This window comes from Ovis canadensis, chromosome 10 (assembly GCF_042477335.2).
Source record: "Ovis canadensis isolate MfBH-ARS-UI-01 breed Bighorn chromosome 10, ARS-UI_OviCan_v2, whole genome shotgun sequence".
NCBI lineage: Eukaryota > Metazoa > Chordata > Mammalia > Artiodactyla > Bovidae > Ovis > Ovis canadensis.
Window position 1 is genome coordinate 15,987,303 of NC_091254.1, and position 21,362 is coordinate 16,008,664.

Sequence of the window (21,362 nt, forward strand, 5' to 3'; positions counted from 1 at the left end):
GTCAGTAAAGACTGACTTACAAAATATGTAATAAAATATAACAAATATTGAAAAAAGGCAACTGTCTTAGAAGAACAATATGCTTAAACAAAGGTAGATAATTTATATACAGATCACTGTATTCCACTCTATTCAATTATGGCATAAAGAACTAATTTTACTATTCATTATAGGATGATCCTTTAAAAGAAAGACTATAATAAAAAGGTATAATATTTTAAAAGTTCAAACCGTTCTTCATAGTCTACACTTACTCTCTGTAACTCCCATTTCTCAATAAGGTGTTCTACTTCACCACCGAGAACTGTGGTGTTAGAGTCATTCAGCAGCAGGAATCCATTCTTTATGTCCACAGCGCCTGAGAGTTTAACTTTAGTTCCAGGTGGTGTGTTTAGGCTAAAGCAAAGGAAAAAAAAAAAAAAAGAGTTAAAACACATTTAAGCTCCTTCAACAAACTAGAATCCAGTCCCATACTACGATCTAGTAAAATTCTTCAAAATGTACTAATGTGAAAACTATTTTTCAGGTGATGGGCTATATAGTGTGAACAGGTCATCAGGGAGAAATCAGAAGACCAGGTACCAGACTGTCATTTTCTACCTTGATTTTCTTCTACATGTAAAAATATATGGATAATAGAAATCACAGCTCATGAACTTAAAGAGAACAAAAGATGTGAAAGTACCTCCGTGACTCTATCATATTGTATAAATGTATGATTTACTCTTTTCTCCCCTTAGCTTTACAAACCTCATTTTTTAAGGTGTTTAAAAGCCTTTTATTAACCACAAGCAATTTTTAATGGATTATTAATACAAACAGTATAATGTCTTTTTTTGTCTTTTTTTTTATTTTTATTTTTACTTTATTTTACTTTACAATACTGTATTGGTTTTGCCATACATTGACATGAATCCACAACGGGTGTACATGAGTTCCCAAACAGGAACACCCCTCCCACCTCCCACCCCATATCATCTCTCTGGATCATCCCCTGGCACCAGCCCCAAGCATCCTGTATCTTGCATCAGGCATAGACTGGCGATTCGTTTCCTACATGATAGTATACATGCTTAAATGCCATTCTCCCAATTTATCCCACCCTCTCCCTCGCCCTCAGAGTCCAAACGTCCACTCTACACATCTGTGTCTCTTTTGCTGTTTCGCATACAGGGTCATCATTATCATCTTTCTAAATTCCATATATATGTGTTAGTATACTGTATTGGTGTTTTTCTTTCTGGCTTACTTCACTCTGTATAATTGGCTCCAGTTTCATCCATCTCATTAGAACTGACTCAAATATATTCTTTTTAATGGCTGAGTGATACTCCATTGTGTATATGCACCACAGCTTTCTTATCCATTCATCTGCTGATGGACATCTAGGTTGTTTCCATGTCCTGGCTATTATAAACAGTGCTGCGATGTACACTGGGGTACATCTTTCTATTCTGGTTTCCTCAGAGTGTGTGCCCAGCAGCAGGATTGCTGGGTTGTAAGGCAGTTCTATTTGCAATTTTTTAAGGAATCTCCACACTGTTCTCCATAGTGGCTGTACTAGTTTGCATTCCCACCAACAGTGTAGGAGGGTTCCCTTTTCTCCACACCCTCTCCAGCATTTATTGCTTGCAGATTTTTGGATCGCAGACATTCTGACTGGTGTGAAGTGGTACCTCATTGTGGTCTTGATTCGAATTTCTCTGGTAATGAGTGATGTTGAGCATCTTTTCATGTGTTTGTTAGCCATCCGTATGTCTTCTTTGGAGAAATGTCTATTTAGTTCTTTGGCCTATTTTTTGATTAGGTCATTTTTTTTTTTTGGAATTGAGCTGCATAAGTTGCTTGTATATTTTTCAGATTAATTCTTCGTCAGTTGCTTCATTTGCTATTATTTTCTCCCATTCAGAAGGCTGTCTTTTCACCTTGCTTATATTTGCCTTTGTTGTGCGGAAGCTTTTAATTTTAATTAGATCCCATTTGTTTATCTTTGCTTTTATTTCCAGAATTCTGGGAGGTGGATCGTAGAGGATCCTTCTGTGATTTATGTCAGAGAGTATTTTGCCTATGTTCTCCTCTAGTTTTACAGTTTCTGGTCTTACATTTAGATCTTTAATCCATTTTGAGTTTATTTTTGTGTGGGGTGTTAGAAAGTGATCTAGTTTCATTCTTTTACAAGTCGTTGAGCAGTTTTCCCAGCACCACTTGTTAAAGAGATTGTCTTTACTCCATTGTATATTCTTGCCTCCTTTGTCAAAGATAAGGTGTCCATATGTGTGTGGATTTATCTCTGGGCTCTCTATTTTGTTCCATTGATCTATATGTCTGTCTTTGTGCCAGTACCATACTGTCTTGATGACTGTGGCTTTGTAGTAGAGCCTGAAGTCAGGCAAGTTGATTCCTCCAGTTCCATTCTTCTTTCTCAAGATTGCTTTGGCTATTCGAGGTTTTTTGTATTTCCATACAAATCTTGAAATTATTTGTTCTAGTTCTGTGAAAAATATGGCTGGTAGTTTGATAGGGATTGCATTCAATCTGTAGATTGCTTTGGATAGTATACTCATTTTCACAATATTGATTCTTCCAATCCATGAACATGGTGTATTTCTCCATCTATTAGTGTCCTCTTTGATTTCTTTCATCAGTGTTTTATAGTTTTCTATATATAGGTCTTTAGTTTCTTTAGGTAGATATATTCCTAAGTATTTTATTCTTTTCATTGCAATGGTGAATGGAATTGTTTCCTTAATTTATTTTTCTACTTCTCATAATTAGTGTATAGGAATACAAGGGATTTCTGTGTGTTGATTTTATATCCTGCAACTTTACTATATGCATTGATTAGCTCTAGTAATTTTCTGGTGGAGTCTTTAGGGTTTTCTATGTAGAGGATCATGCCATCTGCAAACAGAGTTTTACTTCTTGTTTTCCAATTTGGAGTCCTTTTATTTCTTTTTCTGCTCTGATTGCTGTGGCCAAAACTTCCAGAACTATGTTGAATAGTAGTGGTGAAAGTGGGCACCCTTGTCTTGTTCCTGACTTTAGGGGAAATGCTTTCAATTTTTCACCATTGAGGATAATGTTTATTGTGGGTTTGTCATATATAGCTTTTATTATGTTGAGGTATGTTCCTTCTATTCCTGCTTTCTGGAGAGTTTTTATCATAAATGGATGTTGAATTTTGTCAAAGGCCTTCTCTGCATCTACTGAGATAATCATATGGCTTTTATTTTTCAATTTGTTAATGTGGTGAATTATAGTGATTGATTTGCAGATATTGAAGAATTCTTGCATCCCTGGGATAAAGCCCACTTGGTCATGGTGTATGATCTTCTTAATGTGTTGCTGGATTCTGATTGCTAGAATTTTGTTGAGGATTTCTGCATCTATGTTCATCAGTGATACTGGCCTATAGTTTTCTTTTTTTGTGGCATCTTTGTCAGGTTTTGGTATTAGGGTGATGGTGGCCTCATAGAATGAGTTTGGAAGTTTACCTTCCTCTGCAATTTTCTGGAAGAGTTTGAGTAGGATAGGTGTTAGCTCTTCTTGAAATTTTTGGTAGAATTCAGCTGTGAAGCCGTCTGGACCTGGGCTTTTGTTTGCTGGAAGATTTCTGATTAGTTTCAATTTCTGTGCTTGTGATGGGTCTGTTAAGATTTTCTACTTCTTCCTGGTTCAGTTTTGGAAAGTTGTACTTTTCTAAGAATTTGTCCATGTCTTCCAAGTTGTCCATTTTATTGGCATATAATTGCTGATAGTATTCTCTTATGATCCTTTGTATTCCTGTGTTGTCTGTTGTGATCTCTCCATTTTCATTTCTAATTTTATTGATTTGATTTTTCTCCCTTTGTTTCTTGATGAGTCTGGCTAATGGTTTGTCAATTTTATTTATCCTTTCAAAGAACCAGCTTTTGGCTTTGTTGATTTTTGCTATGGTGTCTTTTGTTTCTTTAGCATTTATTTCTGCCCTAATTTTTAAGATTTCTTTCCTTCTACTAACTCTGGGGTTCTCCAACTCTTCCTTTTCTAGTTGCTTTAGGTGTAGAGTTAGGTTATTTATTTGACTTTTTTCTTGTTTCTTGAGGTATGCCTGTATTGCTATGAACTTTCCTCTTAGCACTGCTTTTATAGTGTCCCACAGGTTTTGGGTTGTTGTGTTTTCATTTTCATTTGTTTCTATGCATATTTTTATTTCTTTTTTGATTTCTTCTGTGATTTGTTGGTTATTCAGATGCATGTTGTTCAGCCTCCATATGTTGGAATTTTTAATAGTTTTTCTCCTGTAATTGAGATCTAATCTTAGTGCATTACGGTCAGAAAAGATGCTTGGAATGATTTCGATTTTTTTGAATTTATCAAGGTTAGATTTATAGCCCAGGATATGATCTATCCTGGAGAAGGTTCCGTGAGCACTTGAGAAAAAGGTGAAATTCATTGTTTTGGGGTGAAATGTCATATAGATATCAATTAGGTCTAACTGGTCTATTGTATCATTTAAAGTTTGCGTTTCTTTGTTAATTTTCTGTTTAGTTGATCCGTCCATAGGTGTGAGTGGGGTATTAAAGTCTCCCACTATTATTCTGTTACTGTAAATTTCCCCTTTCATACTTGTTAGTAAAATGTCTTTTATTGAATATTAAATACCAAAAATCTGAAGGTTTTTCTTCATAATGATACCATAAAAATAATCAAATTTGAAGAAGTACAAAGCAAAATTTTGCAGACACCACTGTCATTTACTAATAACAGCTGAATTACAGTCTAAATTTACTACATCACCTGGGGAGGAAGGGCAACGATTTTTTATAGAGAGAATTTCTTAACTCTTATTAGCACCATTCAAACCTTATTATCAGTTGTTTATCTACAAACAGGTCAGTTCAGTTCAGCTCAGTCACTCAGTCGTGTCCTACTCTTTGCGACCCCATGAACTGCAGCACTCCAGGCCTCCCTGTCCATCACCAGCTCCCAGAGTTAGCCTAAGTAACAGGTCAGGTAAAGCTTTAAAGCAAGTTTTCAGTGCAATGTTTTCAGCTCCTTCTTTTAAGATACTTGGAGTCTATAATCTCAGAGGATGTTAAACAATTCTGCCTTGATAATTACAAGGTGTTAACATGTGGAGAGAAATGTGTAATGGAAAGAATTTTCCATTTTTCCGAATCTCATTTTATACTATGTTAAAAAATTAAATTCCAATATAAAAGAGATAACAAATCTGTAAGAAACCAAGACCTTTAACATCTATATAAACTACTGTAATCCACATAAAACAACGTTCTTTTTGTTAACCATCCAGTTAAAGATCAAATGAGTTATTTACTCTAAAGCATACTGACTTCAAAAGGATTTTTCCATAATAGGTTAACATTATCAGATTTGGGACAAACATTATCACACCATGACCCCTTTTACAAAAAACAGAGAAAAAACTGTTTATCTTTCTACCAGTCTTTCAGTAAAGGAAAAAATGGAAGAAATCCATTTCATCACACAGGTTTATCCTAAAGTAAAAGCATATATACTAAGCCCCACTGCATCTCTTCAAACATAGCAGCAAGGGGTAAAGAACTGCAAAGAGGAATGAAGATAGTCCTAAAGCACTTAGGATAAATTAGAAAATCATGCTAAAAGGCTTTCACACTGTCACATTTTCAAAAATTTATAAAATTCACCATGTGGTACATGTGTGTGCATACTAAGTCACTTCAGTCATGTCTGACTCTTTGCAACCCTACAGACTGTAGCCTGCCAGGCTCCTCTGTCCATGGGATGCTCCAGGCAAGAATACTGGAGTGGGTGATAGTGCAAAAGCAAATCAATTGGTGGAGGATGGGAGGAGCATGGGGGGTGGTTCAGGATGAGGAGACACGTTATTCCCCAAGATGGGGAGCACCCTTGGCTGATTCATGTCAATGTATCGCAAAAACCACCACAATATTGTAAAGTAATTATCCTCCAATTAAAATAAATTAATTAATTTTTTTAAAAACGCAAATCAATGAAAGCATTGGTATCTCTGGTTTATTCTGAAGAAAAATGGTTGACAAAATAGTCATTAACAAGAAGACACAGAATATGCCTATTTTTAAGGTTTCAAAGATCCCATACAGAGTAAAACACTAATTGGTAAAAATTATCCTGAGGACCCCATGCTTAATCATTCTTAGTCATTTTATGTAACTTAACAAAACAAATGGTCATGGACAGCCTTGCCTAACTTAACTCTTAAGTAGAGAGCTATATAGTAATAAATGTAGGAAACTTTGCACAATGCCTATCAAACTTCAAAATCAGCAACAACTGAATATAGATACACTCAGTGAAGTTTTTCCTAGTTCCAGTTAAACAGCTGATACAGATTTTCTAACTCTATGGTCATCATTTAGGGATAAATTAAAAAAAAAATAAGAACCAAGAATACCAGGCTGCCCTACTCTTAACCTATAAAGAAATTATTAATGAATTACAATATTTGCATAAAACCAATGTGTTCTTTAAAGCCATTTTTAGCCAATTTCCAACATATTGATAGAATTGGAAAGTATAATGAAAATGTAAAAATCACAAATTAGCAATATAAGAAACTACATAAGACCTTAAAAAGTAGGAAGCAAATTACAGGGGCCTTTTCATTACGATAATATATTTTTAAAACCAAAAGTAAATGTGAAAGCAGATAATGAGTTATCTTTATGTACAATGACGATACCTTTCCAAACTCTTTCTCTAATAAGTTAAGATTCCGACAGTGAATTATTTGGAGTCAGACATACAATCTCACTAGGCTAACTGAGAAAGAGTTATAGTCACCAAATTACAATTCTATTCCCACAAAAGAATAAACAGGTGCTAAAATTTTAATAAAATTTTTATTATATCACCTTCAGGGTCATAACTTACTCAGAGAGCATATTGCAATTTAACTAATACTTGATTGGCAATCCAAAGTTCCTTTATTCTCTCTTCATTGAAATTAAAAAAAAAAAAACTACAGTAAGAAATGAGGCTGGAGGTACGATAGATGAGTAGAAAGAAGCACCCCCAGAGAAATGCAATGCCCAGTGGAGAAAACACATTTTATACCAATTCCTGGTTTATCCTCCCTAGTAAGTTACAACCACTAACCACCAAACGTATTTTGAAAATAGTTTCCCAACTTGTTCACATGGGAGAACACTTCTGTAAGCTATTGTTTCTATAAACCAAAAGTAGTCATGCTATTTCAATGAAGAGTGAATGAGAAAGAAGCAACATTTTTTCTCAATTGTCAAAATGTAATAAATTCAACAAAAGAAAACAGTGAACATAAGAGACCCTCTTCTCTGGGCCAATCTTGTGCTTTCATTTACCACAGAAAAATATACAGCAGTGAAATGAGAGAATGAGCCATTACATAACAAGTCTTCCTACTCAGTCATTTGTGAACTCCTTTGGCTTTGGAGTTCACTAAATGTGTCAAAGGAGAAAAGCCTGAATTTCTCCATAAAAGTACTCTTCAAAGAAAAGACAACATAATCACAAAGTCAATATACCCCGCTTTGTATACTAAAATCAGCATTTTAGACAAACATATATACTATCTCCTAAGGAAGGAGCCTCCCTCACCAAAGGCAGACGCTAGCTGAAGGAAGAAAAAGAGAACGAGATCACTGAATATGGAATACAAGGCCTCAACCTACCACATTTCCTCCCATATACCACCATGCCAATCACCTAAGCTCCTCTAAGTGTAACTTTTCACTCATCTGTTGTCAAGGTACCCTGTCTTTGCATGTGCTATCCCCCACCCCAATCTCTCTCAAAATACCTATTTATATTTTAAGTCTTATTCCTGGCTCCCCTAGGTACAGGCAATTTCCTGAACTCCTATTCATTTCAGATTATATATATATTATAATCTGTATGCTGTGTGCTTATCTCATTGCCATATAAGCTGCTGCTACTGCTAAGTCACTTCAGTTGTGTTCGACTCTGTGCGACCCCATAGACGGCAGCCCACCAGGCTCCCCTGTCCCTGGGATTCTCCAGGCAAGAACACTGGAGTGGGTTGCCATTGCCTTCTCCAATGCATGAAAGTGAAAAGTGAAAGTGAAGTTGCTCAGTCGTGACCAACTCTTAGCGATCCCATGGACTGCAGCCTACCAGGCTCCTCTGTCCATGGGATTTTCCAGGCAAGAGTACTGGAGTGGGTTGCCATTGTTTCTCCACCATACAAGCTACTTAGGGGCAAAATCTAAATTCTTTTTATCTTTGACCCTCCAGCACCAGATAAAAATGTTAGAACAAATGCTTGGGCAGGAAAGAAGTATGGTCTCAGTATTAATATTAAATGGAAAAAGCACAAAAGACCCTAAGCAGCAAACATAAGCATATAAAATGATTAAGAAAAGAAAAAAGGGAGGGGGACTGTTTGCAAATGTCCAGTGAAAATTCTCATCTCAGAAAAAAGAGTTCAAACAGATCTAATGGAGACACTGAGAATAATGGAGACACTTGCCCTTGCTTCTCACTGCTTTTTTCCATTCCAACAGGCATGACTCTAAAAGCCTATTATAAAAACAGGCAAAAGAAGGATTTGGAAAATTTTCCTTACAGAGTTATTCCTCCTCTTAGAAAGTGGAGCAACATACAAATCTCTCTAGCTTCAATCGTTTCCCCCAAGAAAACTCATTTGCCTATAACTTTTCTAAACCACTAAACAGTGTGATGGACACAACTAACTGTCAAGGAAGAAACTGTAACATATCTAAATTTAAATTTAAAGAAATTTAGCAGACTGTAACATATTTAAAGAAATTTGGCAGATTGTAAAGTGTCTGCCTACAATGTAGGAAACCCGGGTTCGATCCCTAGGTCAGGAAAATCCTCTGGAGAAGGAAATGGCAACCCACTCCAGTACTCTTGCCTGGAAAATCCCATGGACGGAGGAGCCTGTTAAGCTACAGTCCATGGGGTCGCAAAGAGTCGGACACAACTAAGTGACTTCACTTTCACTTTCTGTTCTGAAAATTTTTAACGATCTAAAATTTAGTGATAAAATTGACAAGATTACTTTCCATGTAAGAACACCTTAAATTTCTGTTTTTGTTATTAATACTAAAGCAACTGAATCTAATTTAAAATATTTCTCTTTACAGATATAGTACAAACTCTCTAATTCATCCTGAAAAACTGTAACATGTACTTAAGAGTTGATTCCTTCTTTTCAAAGGTCTTAGAAACAAAATCCATTGTGAATTGTACGTTTAAACACAACAAATAAACACAATAAAGAGCCAATTACCTTATTTTTGACAAGTAACTAAATTCTACTGCTGTGCAACTTATATGACCATCAGTCATCTGTAAACGCAACATCCTTGGTGCAGCCTGAGATTCTTCATTATCCTTTGGTGCAGCAACATTGCGAATTTTTTGAATTTGCAAAACACATGGACCTTCAAGCTGTCAGAAGACAAAGGAATAAATATCACCTTTAGCCACAGCACTGTTTTCACTTTAATCTTTCTCTTTTCCTTAATGGTTATATTTTTTTATTCATAATGATGTTTCAATTAAATAAGCTCAAAATTTAAACTGTTACATACATCAGGGTTTTTATTTAAAGATAAAACTTCAAAATTGTCTTTTGAAGGATTTTTAAAAATATAGTTCTGAATTAATTTTTAGAAAACAAAGAAGAAAATGTTAGGGAAAAAGTTATTTTCTGAATTATGTTAGATTAAAAGATGTTTTTCATCTTATGTGCTCTAAATTGTTCACATATAGCCTCCCTTTTCCACCCATGTACATTAACAGACATTCTGGAATTAAAGACATTGGCAATTTTTTAAGGGATATCCACTTCACAACAACAGTGGAAAGGACTGTTTTCTGTGCAAAAGTATCAAGTTTAAAGTATACTCTCGGGATGGGGTCCCCCCAGATGGCAGAGAAATAGGATGGGGAGACCACTTTCTCCACTATAAATTCATCAAAAGATCATTTGAATGTTGAACAATTTCCACAAAACAACTTGTGAATGATCGTGGAGGACCCCAGACACCCAGAAAGGCAGCCCAATCTCTTTGAAAAGAGGTAGGAGGTAGGAGAAAATATAAAAGGCAAAAACAGAGACAAAGGATTTAGGGAAGGAGATCCATCCTGAGGAGGGAGTCATGAAGAAGTTTCCACACAACAGGAAACCCTCTCACAGGCATGTCAGTGGGGAGCTTTGGAATCTGAGGGCAATGTAACAGGAAGAAAAAAAAAAAACACAGAATATGTGCCTAACCACAACTACCAGTGGAGAAGCAGCTCAGACACTTGCATTTGCCAGCGGTGAGTGGAGGCTGGGCAGGGAGGCATGGGCTGCACCATCGATCCTTAGGGTGAGGACTGGGCTTGAATGCCCTGAGGACAATCTGAGGGGGCTAATGTGACATAGCAACCCAAATCATGCCACTGCCAGGGAGACAAAAAAAAGGAAAAAGGACTTTTCCCTCTAAAGGTTCTGACTCCTTATGGTGACCCTTGGCACACTCATAGAACAAAGGCTTGTGCCGTAGCAGATACCAAAGGAGAACAAGCCAGCTGCTGTTTAGGGCCCTCCCTCCTGGGAGGCAGAGATGCAGAGCTGGAAGGCAAGGGGCCACTGCAATCTCAGCGCCAGAGACCACATCTTCCACCAAACTGTGAGCAGGCTGCCAGTTGCTAACCATGTCTTCCTGGGATCCTGGATGGTTGACATCTGCCAGGAGGGTCGAGCCTGAGATCAGCTCCCCAGAGGAGACACACAGCACACCTGGGACTGTGTCTTGGTGGTATACTCGGCAAACCGAGCGGCCAGGACCAGGGAGGTGATAAGACACATGGCCCAGCTGGGACAGTGCACTCACCAAGCAACCAGTCACCTGAGTTGCCTGGACCTGAAAAGGGCACAAAACGTACAAACCAACTGCGTCTGTGCCCTTGCAGAGCACCGAGAACCTCAGCGGCTCAGACCTGGGACGTGTACAAAACACTTGGGACAGCGCCCTTACAGAGCACCCTGGAGCCTGAGCAGTGTGGACTGCAAAGTACATGCCGCCTTCACCTGTGGCAAACCAACTGTGATCCATCCACTGCAAGCATCCCCGACTCGTGCCAGAGGTATCTGTTTACAGTGTCCCTCCCTCTCCACAGGACAACTAAACAAGTGAGCCTAAGTAAGTGGCCACCTTCATTCCCTCATATCAGGGCAGAAACTAGACACTGAAGAGACTTGCAAAAGAAGAAGCCAAAATAAACAAAGGGGGAAACTCCTTCGACAGACTAAAACCCTGCAGGTAATGCTGGGACTGCACATTTTTCCCTGGTGGCTCAGACAGTAAAGCGTCTGCCTGCAATGCGGAAGACCCAGGTTCGATTCCTGGGTCGGGAAGATCCCCTGGAGAAGGAAATGGCAATCCACTCCAGCACTCTTGCCTGGAAAATCCCATAGACGGAGGAGCCTGATAGGCTACAGTCCATGGGGTCGCAAAGAGTTGGACACGACTGAGCGACTTCACTTGTAGACCTTGAGAAGAAGTACAAGCCAGAACAATGGACTATCTGACACTGAACTGACCCCACACTACCCATAACAGTGCCAGAGAAATTCCTAGATATATTTTACTATTATCACTTTGCAGTTAAAAAAATATATTTATTACTCCTTTAACTTTCATTTTTATAGCCTCCTATTACCTCTCTGGAGAAAAAAAAGACCTATTTTTAAAAACTAATTACATATATAGATATTTCATTTTTCTGACTGATTTTGCTTTGTATTATTTATATTGAATTTCTGAGAGTTAAATCTCTATTCTAGTTTTTAATTTTTGCTTTTTAAAATTTGTTATCAATTTTGCACCTTTAGGACTCTAATCTTCAGTATCCATTTTCACTGAGGGACTTGATTATGGGCTTGATTGCTCTCTCCCCTTTTAACTCTCCCTTTTCTCCTCCTGGTCACCACTATCTCCTTCCTCCCTCTTCTCTTGTTTATAAAACTCTATGAATCTCTCTGGGTGTTCCTGGCTGCAGAGAGTTGTTTCACCATTAACCTAGGGGTATTATCTTCCGCACTGTATGGATGGAGAAGTGTTGACACTCTTGTAGGAGGAGGACCAAAATCCTAAGGCAAGAGGCTCAACTACAGAACTTTAGAATATCAGAAAACTCCTGACTGCAGGGAACATTAATAGACAAGAGCCCACCAAAAGTCTCCATACCTACACTGAAACCAAGCTCCCACCCAAGAGCCAACAAGCTAACTAAGCTAATTAACACCACACTAATTCTCCAGAAAAACAGTAACACAACCCTGAACATTAAAAGATGGGCTGCCCAAAGCCATACCAAACCCACAGACATCCCCAAACTTACTACTGGACACTTGACTGCAGTCCAGAGAGAAGAGATCCAGTTCCACCCATCAGAACACAGACACAAGTGCCCCAAGGAAACCCCAAAATGCCACTGGTCCAACCCCACCCACAGGGAGCAGAATTCAAAATTAAGAGGAACTACAATCTTCTAGCCTGCAGAAAGGAAACCCCAAACACAGCAATCTAAACAAAATAGAAATATTCATCAGGCGAAGGAACATGACAAAAACCCACCAAACCAAACCAAAGAGGAGGAGATAGGGAGTCCACCTAAAAAAGAATTCAGAATAATGATAGTAAATATAATCCAAAATCTTAAAAACAAAATGGAGTTACAGATAAACAGACTAGAGACAAGGATTGAGAAGAAGAAAGAAATGTTTAACCATGACCTAGAGCAAATTAAAGAAGGGTCAAGCAATAATGGACAATGCAATAACTGAGATTAAAAACACTCTGGAGGGAACCAACAGTAGAAAAACTGAGGTAGAAGAGAGGATAAGTGAGGTGGAAGACACAATGGTGGAAATAAATGAAGCAGAGAGTTAAGAAGGAAAAAAGAAAAAAAGAAATGAGGACAACCTCAGAGACCTCTGGAATGATGTTAAACGTCGCAATATTCAAAAATAGGTGTCCCAGAAGAGGAAAACAAAAAGAAAGGGATAAGAAAAAACTTGAGGAGATAATAGTCAAAAACTTCCCTAAAATGGGGAAGGAAAAGTCATCCAAGTCCAAGAAACTCAGAGAGACCCAAACAGGATAAACCCAAGGCAAAATGCCCGAAGACACATATTAAACAAACTAACAAAAATTAAACACAAAGAGCAAATATTAAAAGCAGCAAGGGAAAAGCAACAAATAACACACAAGGGGATAAGGATAAAAGCTGATCTTTCAATAGAAACTCTTCAGACCAGAAGGAATGGCAGGACATACTTAAAGTGATAAAAGAGAAAAATCTACAACCCAGATTACTGTACTCAACAAGGATCTCATTCAGATATGAAGCAGAAATCAAAAGTTTTACAGACAAGCAAAAGCTGACAGAATTCAGCACACCAAATCAGCTCTTCAACAAATGCCAAAGGACCCTCTCTAGACAGGAAACACAGAAAGGGTTTATAAAAATGAACCCGAAACAACAAAGGAAATGGTAAAGGGATCATGCTGCTACTAAGTCACTTCAGTCGGGTCTGACTTTGTGTGGCCCCATAGATGGCAGCCCACCAGGCTCCTCCGCCCATGGGATTTTCCAGGCAAGAGTACTGGAGTGGGTTGCCATTGCCTTCTCCAAATAATCACCTTAAATGTAAAGAAAGCTACCTAAAATAATCACCTTAAATGAAAAGAAATTTTGGGGGTTAAACACACCAACCAAAAGACAGACTGGCCAAGTAGATACAAACGCGAGACCCCTATATATGCTGTCTACAAGAGACCACCTCAAAACTAGGGACACATACAGACTGAAAGTGAAGAGCTGGAATAGATATTTCACGCAAATGGAGACCAAAAGAAAGCAGGAGAAGCAATACTCATAACAGATAAAATAGACTTTGAAATAAAGACCATGATGAGAGACAAAGAAGGACACTACATAATGATCAAAAGATCAATCCAAGAAGAAGATATAACAATTATAAATATATATGCACCCAACATAGGAGCACCTCAATACATAAGGCAAACGCTAACAAGTATGCAACAGGAAATTAACAATAACACAATAATAATGGGGACTTCAATACCCCACTCACACCCATGAAGAGATCAATCAACAGAAAATTAGCAAGGAAACACAAAATCTAATGATACAATGGACCGGTTAGACCTAATTGATATCTACAGGGCATTTCACCCAAAAACAATGGAATTTACCTTTTTTCCCTCAAGTGCACACAGAACATTCTCCAGGATAGAGCACATCCTGGGCCATAACTCTAGCCTTGGTAAATTTTTTTAAATTGATATCATTTCAAGCATCTTTTCCAATCACAATGCAGTAAGATTAGATGTCAACTACAAGAAAAAACTGTTAAAAATCCAACGATTTGGAGGCTAAACAACACGCTTCTAAATAACCAACAGATCATGGAAGAAATCAAAAAGGAAATAAAAATATTCATAGAAAGAAATAAATATGAAAATACAACAATCTAAAACCTACAGGATTCAGTAAAAGCAGTGCTAAGAGGGATATTCATGGCAACACAAGCCTACCTCAAGAAACAAGAGAAACATCAAATAAACAACCTAACTTTACACCTAAAGTAACTAGAAAAAGAAGAACACAAAAACACCAAAGTTAGTAGAAGGAAACAAATCATAAAAATTAGAGCAGGTCAAAATGAAAATGAAATGAAGACGACTCTAGCAAAGATCAACAAAACTAAAATATGGTTCTTGAGAAGATAAGTAAAACAGACAAACCATTAGTCAGACTCATCAAGAAAAAAAGGGAGAAGAATTAAATCAACAAAGTTAGAAATGAAAATGGAGAAATCACAACAGACAACACAAATACAAAAGATCGTCAGAGACTACTATGAGCTGCTATATGCCCATGAAATGGATAACTTGGAAGAAATGGACAAATTCTTAGAAAAGAATAACCTACCAAAACTGAACCAGGAAGAAATAGAAAATCTTAACAGACCCATCACAAGCACAGAAATTGAAACTGTAATCAAAAAACTTCAGCAAACAAAAGCCCAGGACCAGACGGCTTCACAGCTGAATTCTACCAAAAATTGAGAGAAGAGCTAACACCTATCCTACTCAAACTCTTCCAGGAATTTGCAGAGGAAGGTAAACTCCCAAACTCATTCTATGAGGCCACCATCACCCTAGTACCAAAACTAGACAAAGATGCCACAAAAAAAGAAAACTATAGGCCAATATCACTTATGAACATAGATGCAAAAATCCTCAAGAATATTCTAGCAAACAGAATTCAACAACATAGTAAACAGATCATACATCATGACCAAGTGGGCTTTATCCCAGGGATGCAAGGATTCTTGAATATTCACAAATCACTCAATGTGATACACCATATTACAAACTGAAAGATAAAAACCATTATACTGTCTGAATAGATACAGAGGAAGCCTTTGACAAAATTCAAGTCCCATTTATGATCAAAGTTCTTCAGAAAGCAGACACAGAAAGAACATACCTCAACATAATAAAAGCCATATATGACAAAATCAAAGCAAACATTATCCTCAATGGTGAAAAATTGAAAGCATTTCCTCTAAAATCAAGAAAAAGACAAGGGTACCCACTCTCATTACTACTAGTCAACATAGTTTTGATTGCCACAGCAATCAGAGAAGAAAAAGAAATAAAAGAAATCCAGACTGGAAAAGAAGTAAAACTCTGTTTGCAGATGACATGATCGTCTACATAGCAAACCCTAAAGGTACAACCAGAAAATTACTAGAGCTAATCAATGAATATGGAGAAGGAAATAGCAACCCACTCCAGTATTCTTGCCTAGAGAATCCTGCGGACACAGGATGGGCTGCTATCCATAGGGTCACACGGAGTCGGACACAACTGAAGCGACTTAGCAGCAGCAGAATCAATCAATGAATATAGTAAAGCTGCAGGATATAAAATTAATACATAGAAATCCCTTGCATTCCTATACACTAAGAATGAAAAAACAGAAAGAGAAATTAAGGAAACAATCCCATTAACCATTGCAATGAAAAGAATAAAATACATAGGAAAAAACAAACAAATGGGACCTAGATAAACTTAAAAGCTTTTGAACAATGAAGGAAACTATAAGCAAGGTGAAAAGGCAGCCTTAAGAATGGGAGAAAATAATAGCAAATGAAACAAATGACAAAAATTAATCTCCAAAATAAATAAGCAGCTCATGCAGCTCAATACCAGAAAAACAAATAACCCAATCAGAAAGTGGGCCAAAGACCTAACAGATGTTTCTCCAAAAAAAACGTACAGATGGCTGGTAAACACATGAAAAGATGCTTAACATCACTCATTAGCAGAGAAATGCAAACCAAAACCACAATGAGGTATCATCTCACACTGGTCAGAATGGCCACCATCAAAAAGTTGACAAACAGTAAATGCTGGAGAGGATGTGGAGAAAAGGGAACCCTCTTACACTGTTGGTGGGAATGCAAATTGGTACAGTCACTATGGAGAACAGTGAGGAGATTCCTTAAAAACCTGGAATCTGGTAAAGAACTGCCATATGACCTAGCAATCCACTGCTGGGCATATACACAGAGGAAACTGGAATTCAAAGAGACACATGTACCCCAATGTTCATCACAGCACTGTTTATAATAGGTAGGACATGGCAGCAACCTAGATGTCCATTGACAGATAACAGATAAGGAAGTTGTGGTACGTATACACAATGGAATATTACTCAGCTATAAAAAGAGAACACATTTGAGTCAGTTCTAATGAGGTGGATGAAACTGGAGCCTATTAGAATGAAGTAAGTCAGGAAGAGAAATAGCAATACAGTATATTAACAAATATATATAGAATTTAGAAAGATGGTAATGATGATCCTTTATGAAAGGCACCAGAAGAGATACAGATGTAAAGAACAGATTTTTGGACTATGTGGGAGAAGGCGGGGGGCGGGGGGGGGGGGATGATTTGAGAGAATAACATTGAAATATGCATATTACCATATGTAAAACAAATGACCAGTGCAAGTTCTATGCATGAAGCAGGGCACTCAAAGCCAGTGCACCAGGACAACCCAGAGGGATGGGCTGGGGAGGGAGGTGCAAGGGGGGTTCAGGATAGGGGGACACATGTGCACCTGTAGCTGATTCATGTTGATGTATGGCAAAAACCACCAAAAGATTTTAAAGTAATTATCCTTCAATTAAAATAAACTAATTTAAAAAACTTAAATGGAGGAAAGAGGGTAATAAGTTGGCCTCAAGCATAGATCATATTATACACAAGATTACTACTGAATGCCAGCTGTGATTTTCTTTGAAGTAGCAGGTTTATTTCTTTTTAAATATTGAATGAAATTGGCTAATTTAATATAAAAAATTTTGTGATTTCCAGATAGCAAAAATATACTCATTAAAAAATATTTAAAAGAAAAAAAGAAAAAGAGGCAGTTCACTCCAGACAGGTAAGTAGCAGGTTTATAAGTAAGAGAACATACATGGGAGGTTTGTCTTGCATGGCTACAAGGTGAGTAGATCTCTGAAGCCATCCATCACAATCTTAAAAGTGCATATGGAGGTTCTAACGTGGTTTAGTCACATGTACTGTCCAGATGGTCTCAACACACATTGTTCTCTCAGGGCTACATCCTCAAACCAAGCTCACACTGTGGGAATGGTGGGCAGCACCTACATTCCAAGTACAGGAAAGGGGTGAAGAGTTTCTTAATTGTCCAGGTCCAGTTCTAGGCTCAACAGGAAGTCATGATCTCTGGATGACTTCCTCTAATGCCTTCTCTTTCAGAATCCTCAAAGGCAAGTTTTAAAGTTGAATTTAGAGATACTTGCAGATCTGTAGTCAAAGTGCTCTCCCTATTACAAAAGCCCCCTTCCCTGTATTGCAAAAGTCATTTCTCCAACTTGTAATAATTCTCTTAAATAAAATATCTTTGCTAAAAAAAACAAATAAATAAAGCACACTCTCTTCTGGAATTTAAAAAATTCCAAAATTTGAACTACATAAAATCTAAGAAGTGTGAACTACATTTATTTTCATATTTCCTCTTGAAGTGAGTTTAAATCTAATGCTATATTATATGCATTGGCAATAAGGAGAAGAAATGTTCTCTCCAGCCATATTTCAATCAAAGACAAAAAGAAAATTGATAGGCTAACTAACCATTAAGTCAAAAGTTTTAATATAATAAAATGCTATGGCATAATTGGAAAATGAGAGCAAAATCTGCTTATATGTATGAAAAATAAATTTAACAAGCTGATACTTTCTACATTATAAAATATTATACCTTTAAGTACTATTATTCTGACAAAGAAAAAACTTCTTTGTTATAAAAAGACTTTTAAGTAATATCTTTTTGTACATATTAGTTCAATATATATTTTTAACAAAGAGAAAAAGAAATATGAAAAGACATTTACACTTTATTTCTTGAGTAAGCATGTTCCCAAATTGACAAATTTCTACCCTATATTTACTAGTATTTTGCCCACAAAGAAATAATTCTGTTATAAATTTAACCCTGCTGCTGCTACTGCTGCTGAGTCACTTCAGACATGTCCAACTCTGCACGACCCCATAGACGGCAGCCCACCAGGCTTCCCCATCCCTGGGATTCTCCAGGCAAGAACACTGGAGTGGGTTGCCATTTCCTCTCCAGTGCATGAAAGTGAAAAGTGAAAGTGAAGTCGTTCAGTCATGTCTGACTCCTAGCGACCCCATGGACTATAGCCTACCAGGCTCCTCTGTCCATGGGATTTTCTAGGCAAGAGTACTGGAGTGGGTCGCCATTGCCTTCTCTGAAATTTAGCCCTAGAGAATATATCTGGGCTTCCCTGGTGGGTCAGTGGTAAATAATTCACCTGCCAATGCAGGAGATATGGGTTGGATCCCTGGGTCAGGAAGATCCCCTGGAGAAGGAAATGGCAACGTACTCAAGTATTCTTGCCTGGAAAATTCCATGGACAGAGGAGCCTGGCGAGCTACAGTCAATCAGGTTACAAAGGAGTAGGACATGACTTACCAACTAAAAACAACAACAAAAGAAGAAGGGCTAGGATCTTTCAAGAATAAAATTAGAGAAACGAGACAAAAATTACATCTAAGTTTCTGTTATGAAATAAAATTCTAAGTTGAAATAAGCCGACCTTTAACAACAATAAGCTATTAATTCAGAATAAACTTTTTCCTTTATTTTTGTTAACACCATTAAAATAAAGTCATTTAAACCAAAGGCATATTATGGTTCTTATAATGTTCATCATTTTCTTTATTCATATGTTTAGGCTTTGCTATCCAACAGAGTCCACTAACCATATAAAACTTTTTTAATTTACATTTAAATTAATTAACATTTAGTGAAATTAAAAGTTCAATTCTTCAGTCACACAGATCACATTTTGATTATTCTATACCTGCGTAACACAAAAACAGACTGTCCTACATCGCTGCAAAAAGTTCTATTAGACAATAAGTGAAGATCTAGACCTACGTGAACCAAAAAGATTCTACAGAGTATACGTTCACTTAAGTGTGGGATGAAAACAACTGTTTTTATTTAATTCTTAGGAACAAGAAATTAAATATTATTAATACTTCAAAATCAGAGCAACAAGGGCACCCTTACTCGGTCCATATGATTTACAGTCACAAGGCATCTTAATAGAATTTGGGAAAATCTACATCACATGGGTATTGACACGGCACCTTCACTGGTTTGTTTCCAATGTTCTGTGACAAACTGACATTTACTTGCATGCAGTTAAATGAATATACTGGTAATATGACCTAGTTTTAACCATTAATGATCACAAAAATGAAAACGTGGCTTTAAGATTCTGCCACAGAAACACAAATTGAAAACAATGCCAACCACACGGAACAGGACTGTTTTTGCTCATCTCCTACAACTGATTGATTATGAGAACAAAAAGCTAGGAGTGCTAGGGAAGAACACTTGCTCCCAAATCCATGTTTCCTAGCAAGCAGCAAGTTTATTTCATTACTCCAACTCTTGGCTTTCCTGGTGGCTCAGCTGGTAAAGAATCCGCCGGCAATCCAGTTGAGCTGTTCCAAATCCTGAAAGATGATGCTGTGCAAGTGCTGCACTCCATATGTCAGCAAATCTGGAAAACTCAACAGTGGCCACAGGACTGAAAAGGTCAGTTTTCATTCCAATCCCAAAGAAAGGCAATGCCAAAGAACGCTCAAACTACCACACAACTGCACTCATCTCACACGCTAGTAAAGCAATGCTCAAAATTCTCGAAGCCAGGCTTCTGCAATACGTGAACTCCAGTTTCAGAAAAGGAAGAGGAACCAGAGATCAAATTACCAACATCTGCTGGATCATGGAAAAAGCCAAGAGAGTTCCAGAAAAACATCTATTTCTGCTTTATTGACTATGCCAAAGCCTTTGACTGTGTGGATCACAAGAAACTGTGGAAAATTCTGAAAGAGATGGGAATATCAGACCACCTGACCTGCCTCTTGAGAAATCTATATGCAGGTCAGGAAGCAAGAGTTAGAACTGGACATGGAACAACAGACTAGTTCCAAATAGGAAAAGGAGTACGTCAAGGCTGTATATTGTCACCCTGCTTAATTAACTTCTATGCAGAGTACATCATGAGAAATGCTGGACTGGAAGAAACACAAGCTGGAATCAAGATTGCTGGGAGAAATATCAATAACCTCAGATATGCAGATGACACCACCCTTATGGCAGAAAGTGAAGAGGAGCTAAAAAGCCTCTTGATGAAAGTAAAAGAGGAGAGTGAAAAAGTTGGCTTAAAGCTCAACATTCAGAAAACAAAGATCATGGCATCTGGTCCCATCACTTCATGGGAAATAGATGGGGAAACAGTGGAAACAGTGTCAGACTTTATTTTGGGGGGCTCCAAAATCATTGCAGATGGTGACTGCAGCCATGAAATTAAAAGACGCTTACCCTTTGGAAGGAAAGCTATGATCAACCTAGATAGCATATTCAAAAGCAGAGACATTACTTTGCCAACTAAGGTCCGTCTAGTCAAGGCTATGGTTTTTCCTGTGGTCATGTATGGATGTGAGAGTTGGACTGTGAAGAAGGCTGAGTGCCGAAGAATTAAGACTTTTGAACTGTGGTGTTGGAGAAGACTCTTGAGAGTCCCTTGGACTGCAAGGAGATCCAACCAGTCCATTCTGAAGATCAACCCTGGGATTTCTTTGGAAGGAATGATGCTAAAGCTGAAACTCCAGTACTTTGGCCACCTCATGCGAAGAGTCGACTCATTG

General features: G+C 37.6%; 1 protein-coding gene across 5 annotated transcripts in view; it reads right to left on the reverse strand.

The window, feature by feature from the left end:
- Positions 1–21,362, reverse strand: part of TDRD3 (tudor domain containing 3) — a 231,369-nt gene that overhangs the window by 124,609 nt on the left and 85,398 nt on the right. For all 5 annotated transcript variants that reach the window (XM_069602155.1, XM_069602153.1, XM_069602156.1 and 2 more), the window contains 2 exons: positions 9,284–9,444; positions 255–396 (listed from right to left, as the gene is read on the reverse strand). In XM_069602155.1, the coding sequence (XP_069458256.1) occupies positions 255–396; positions 9,284–9,444 (303 nt within the window). The remainder of the gene's footprint in view (positions 1–254; positions 397–9,283; positions 9,445–21,362) is intronic.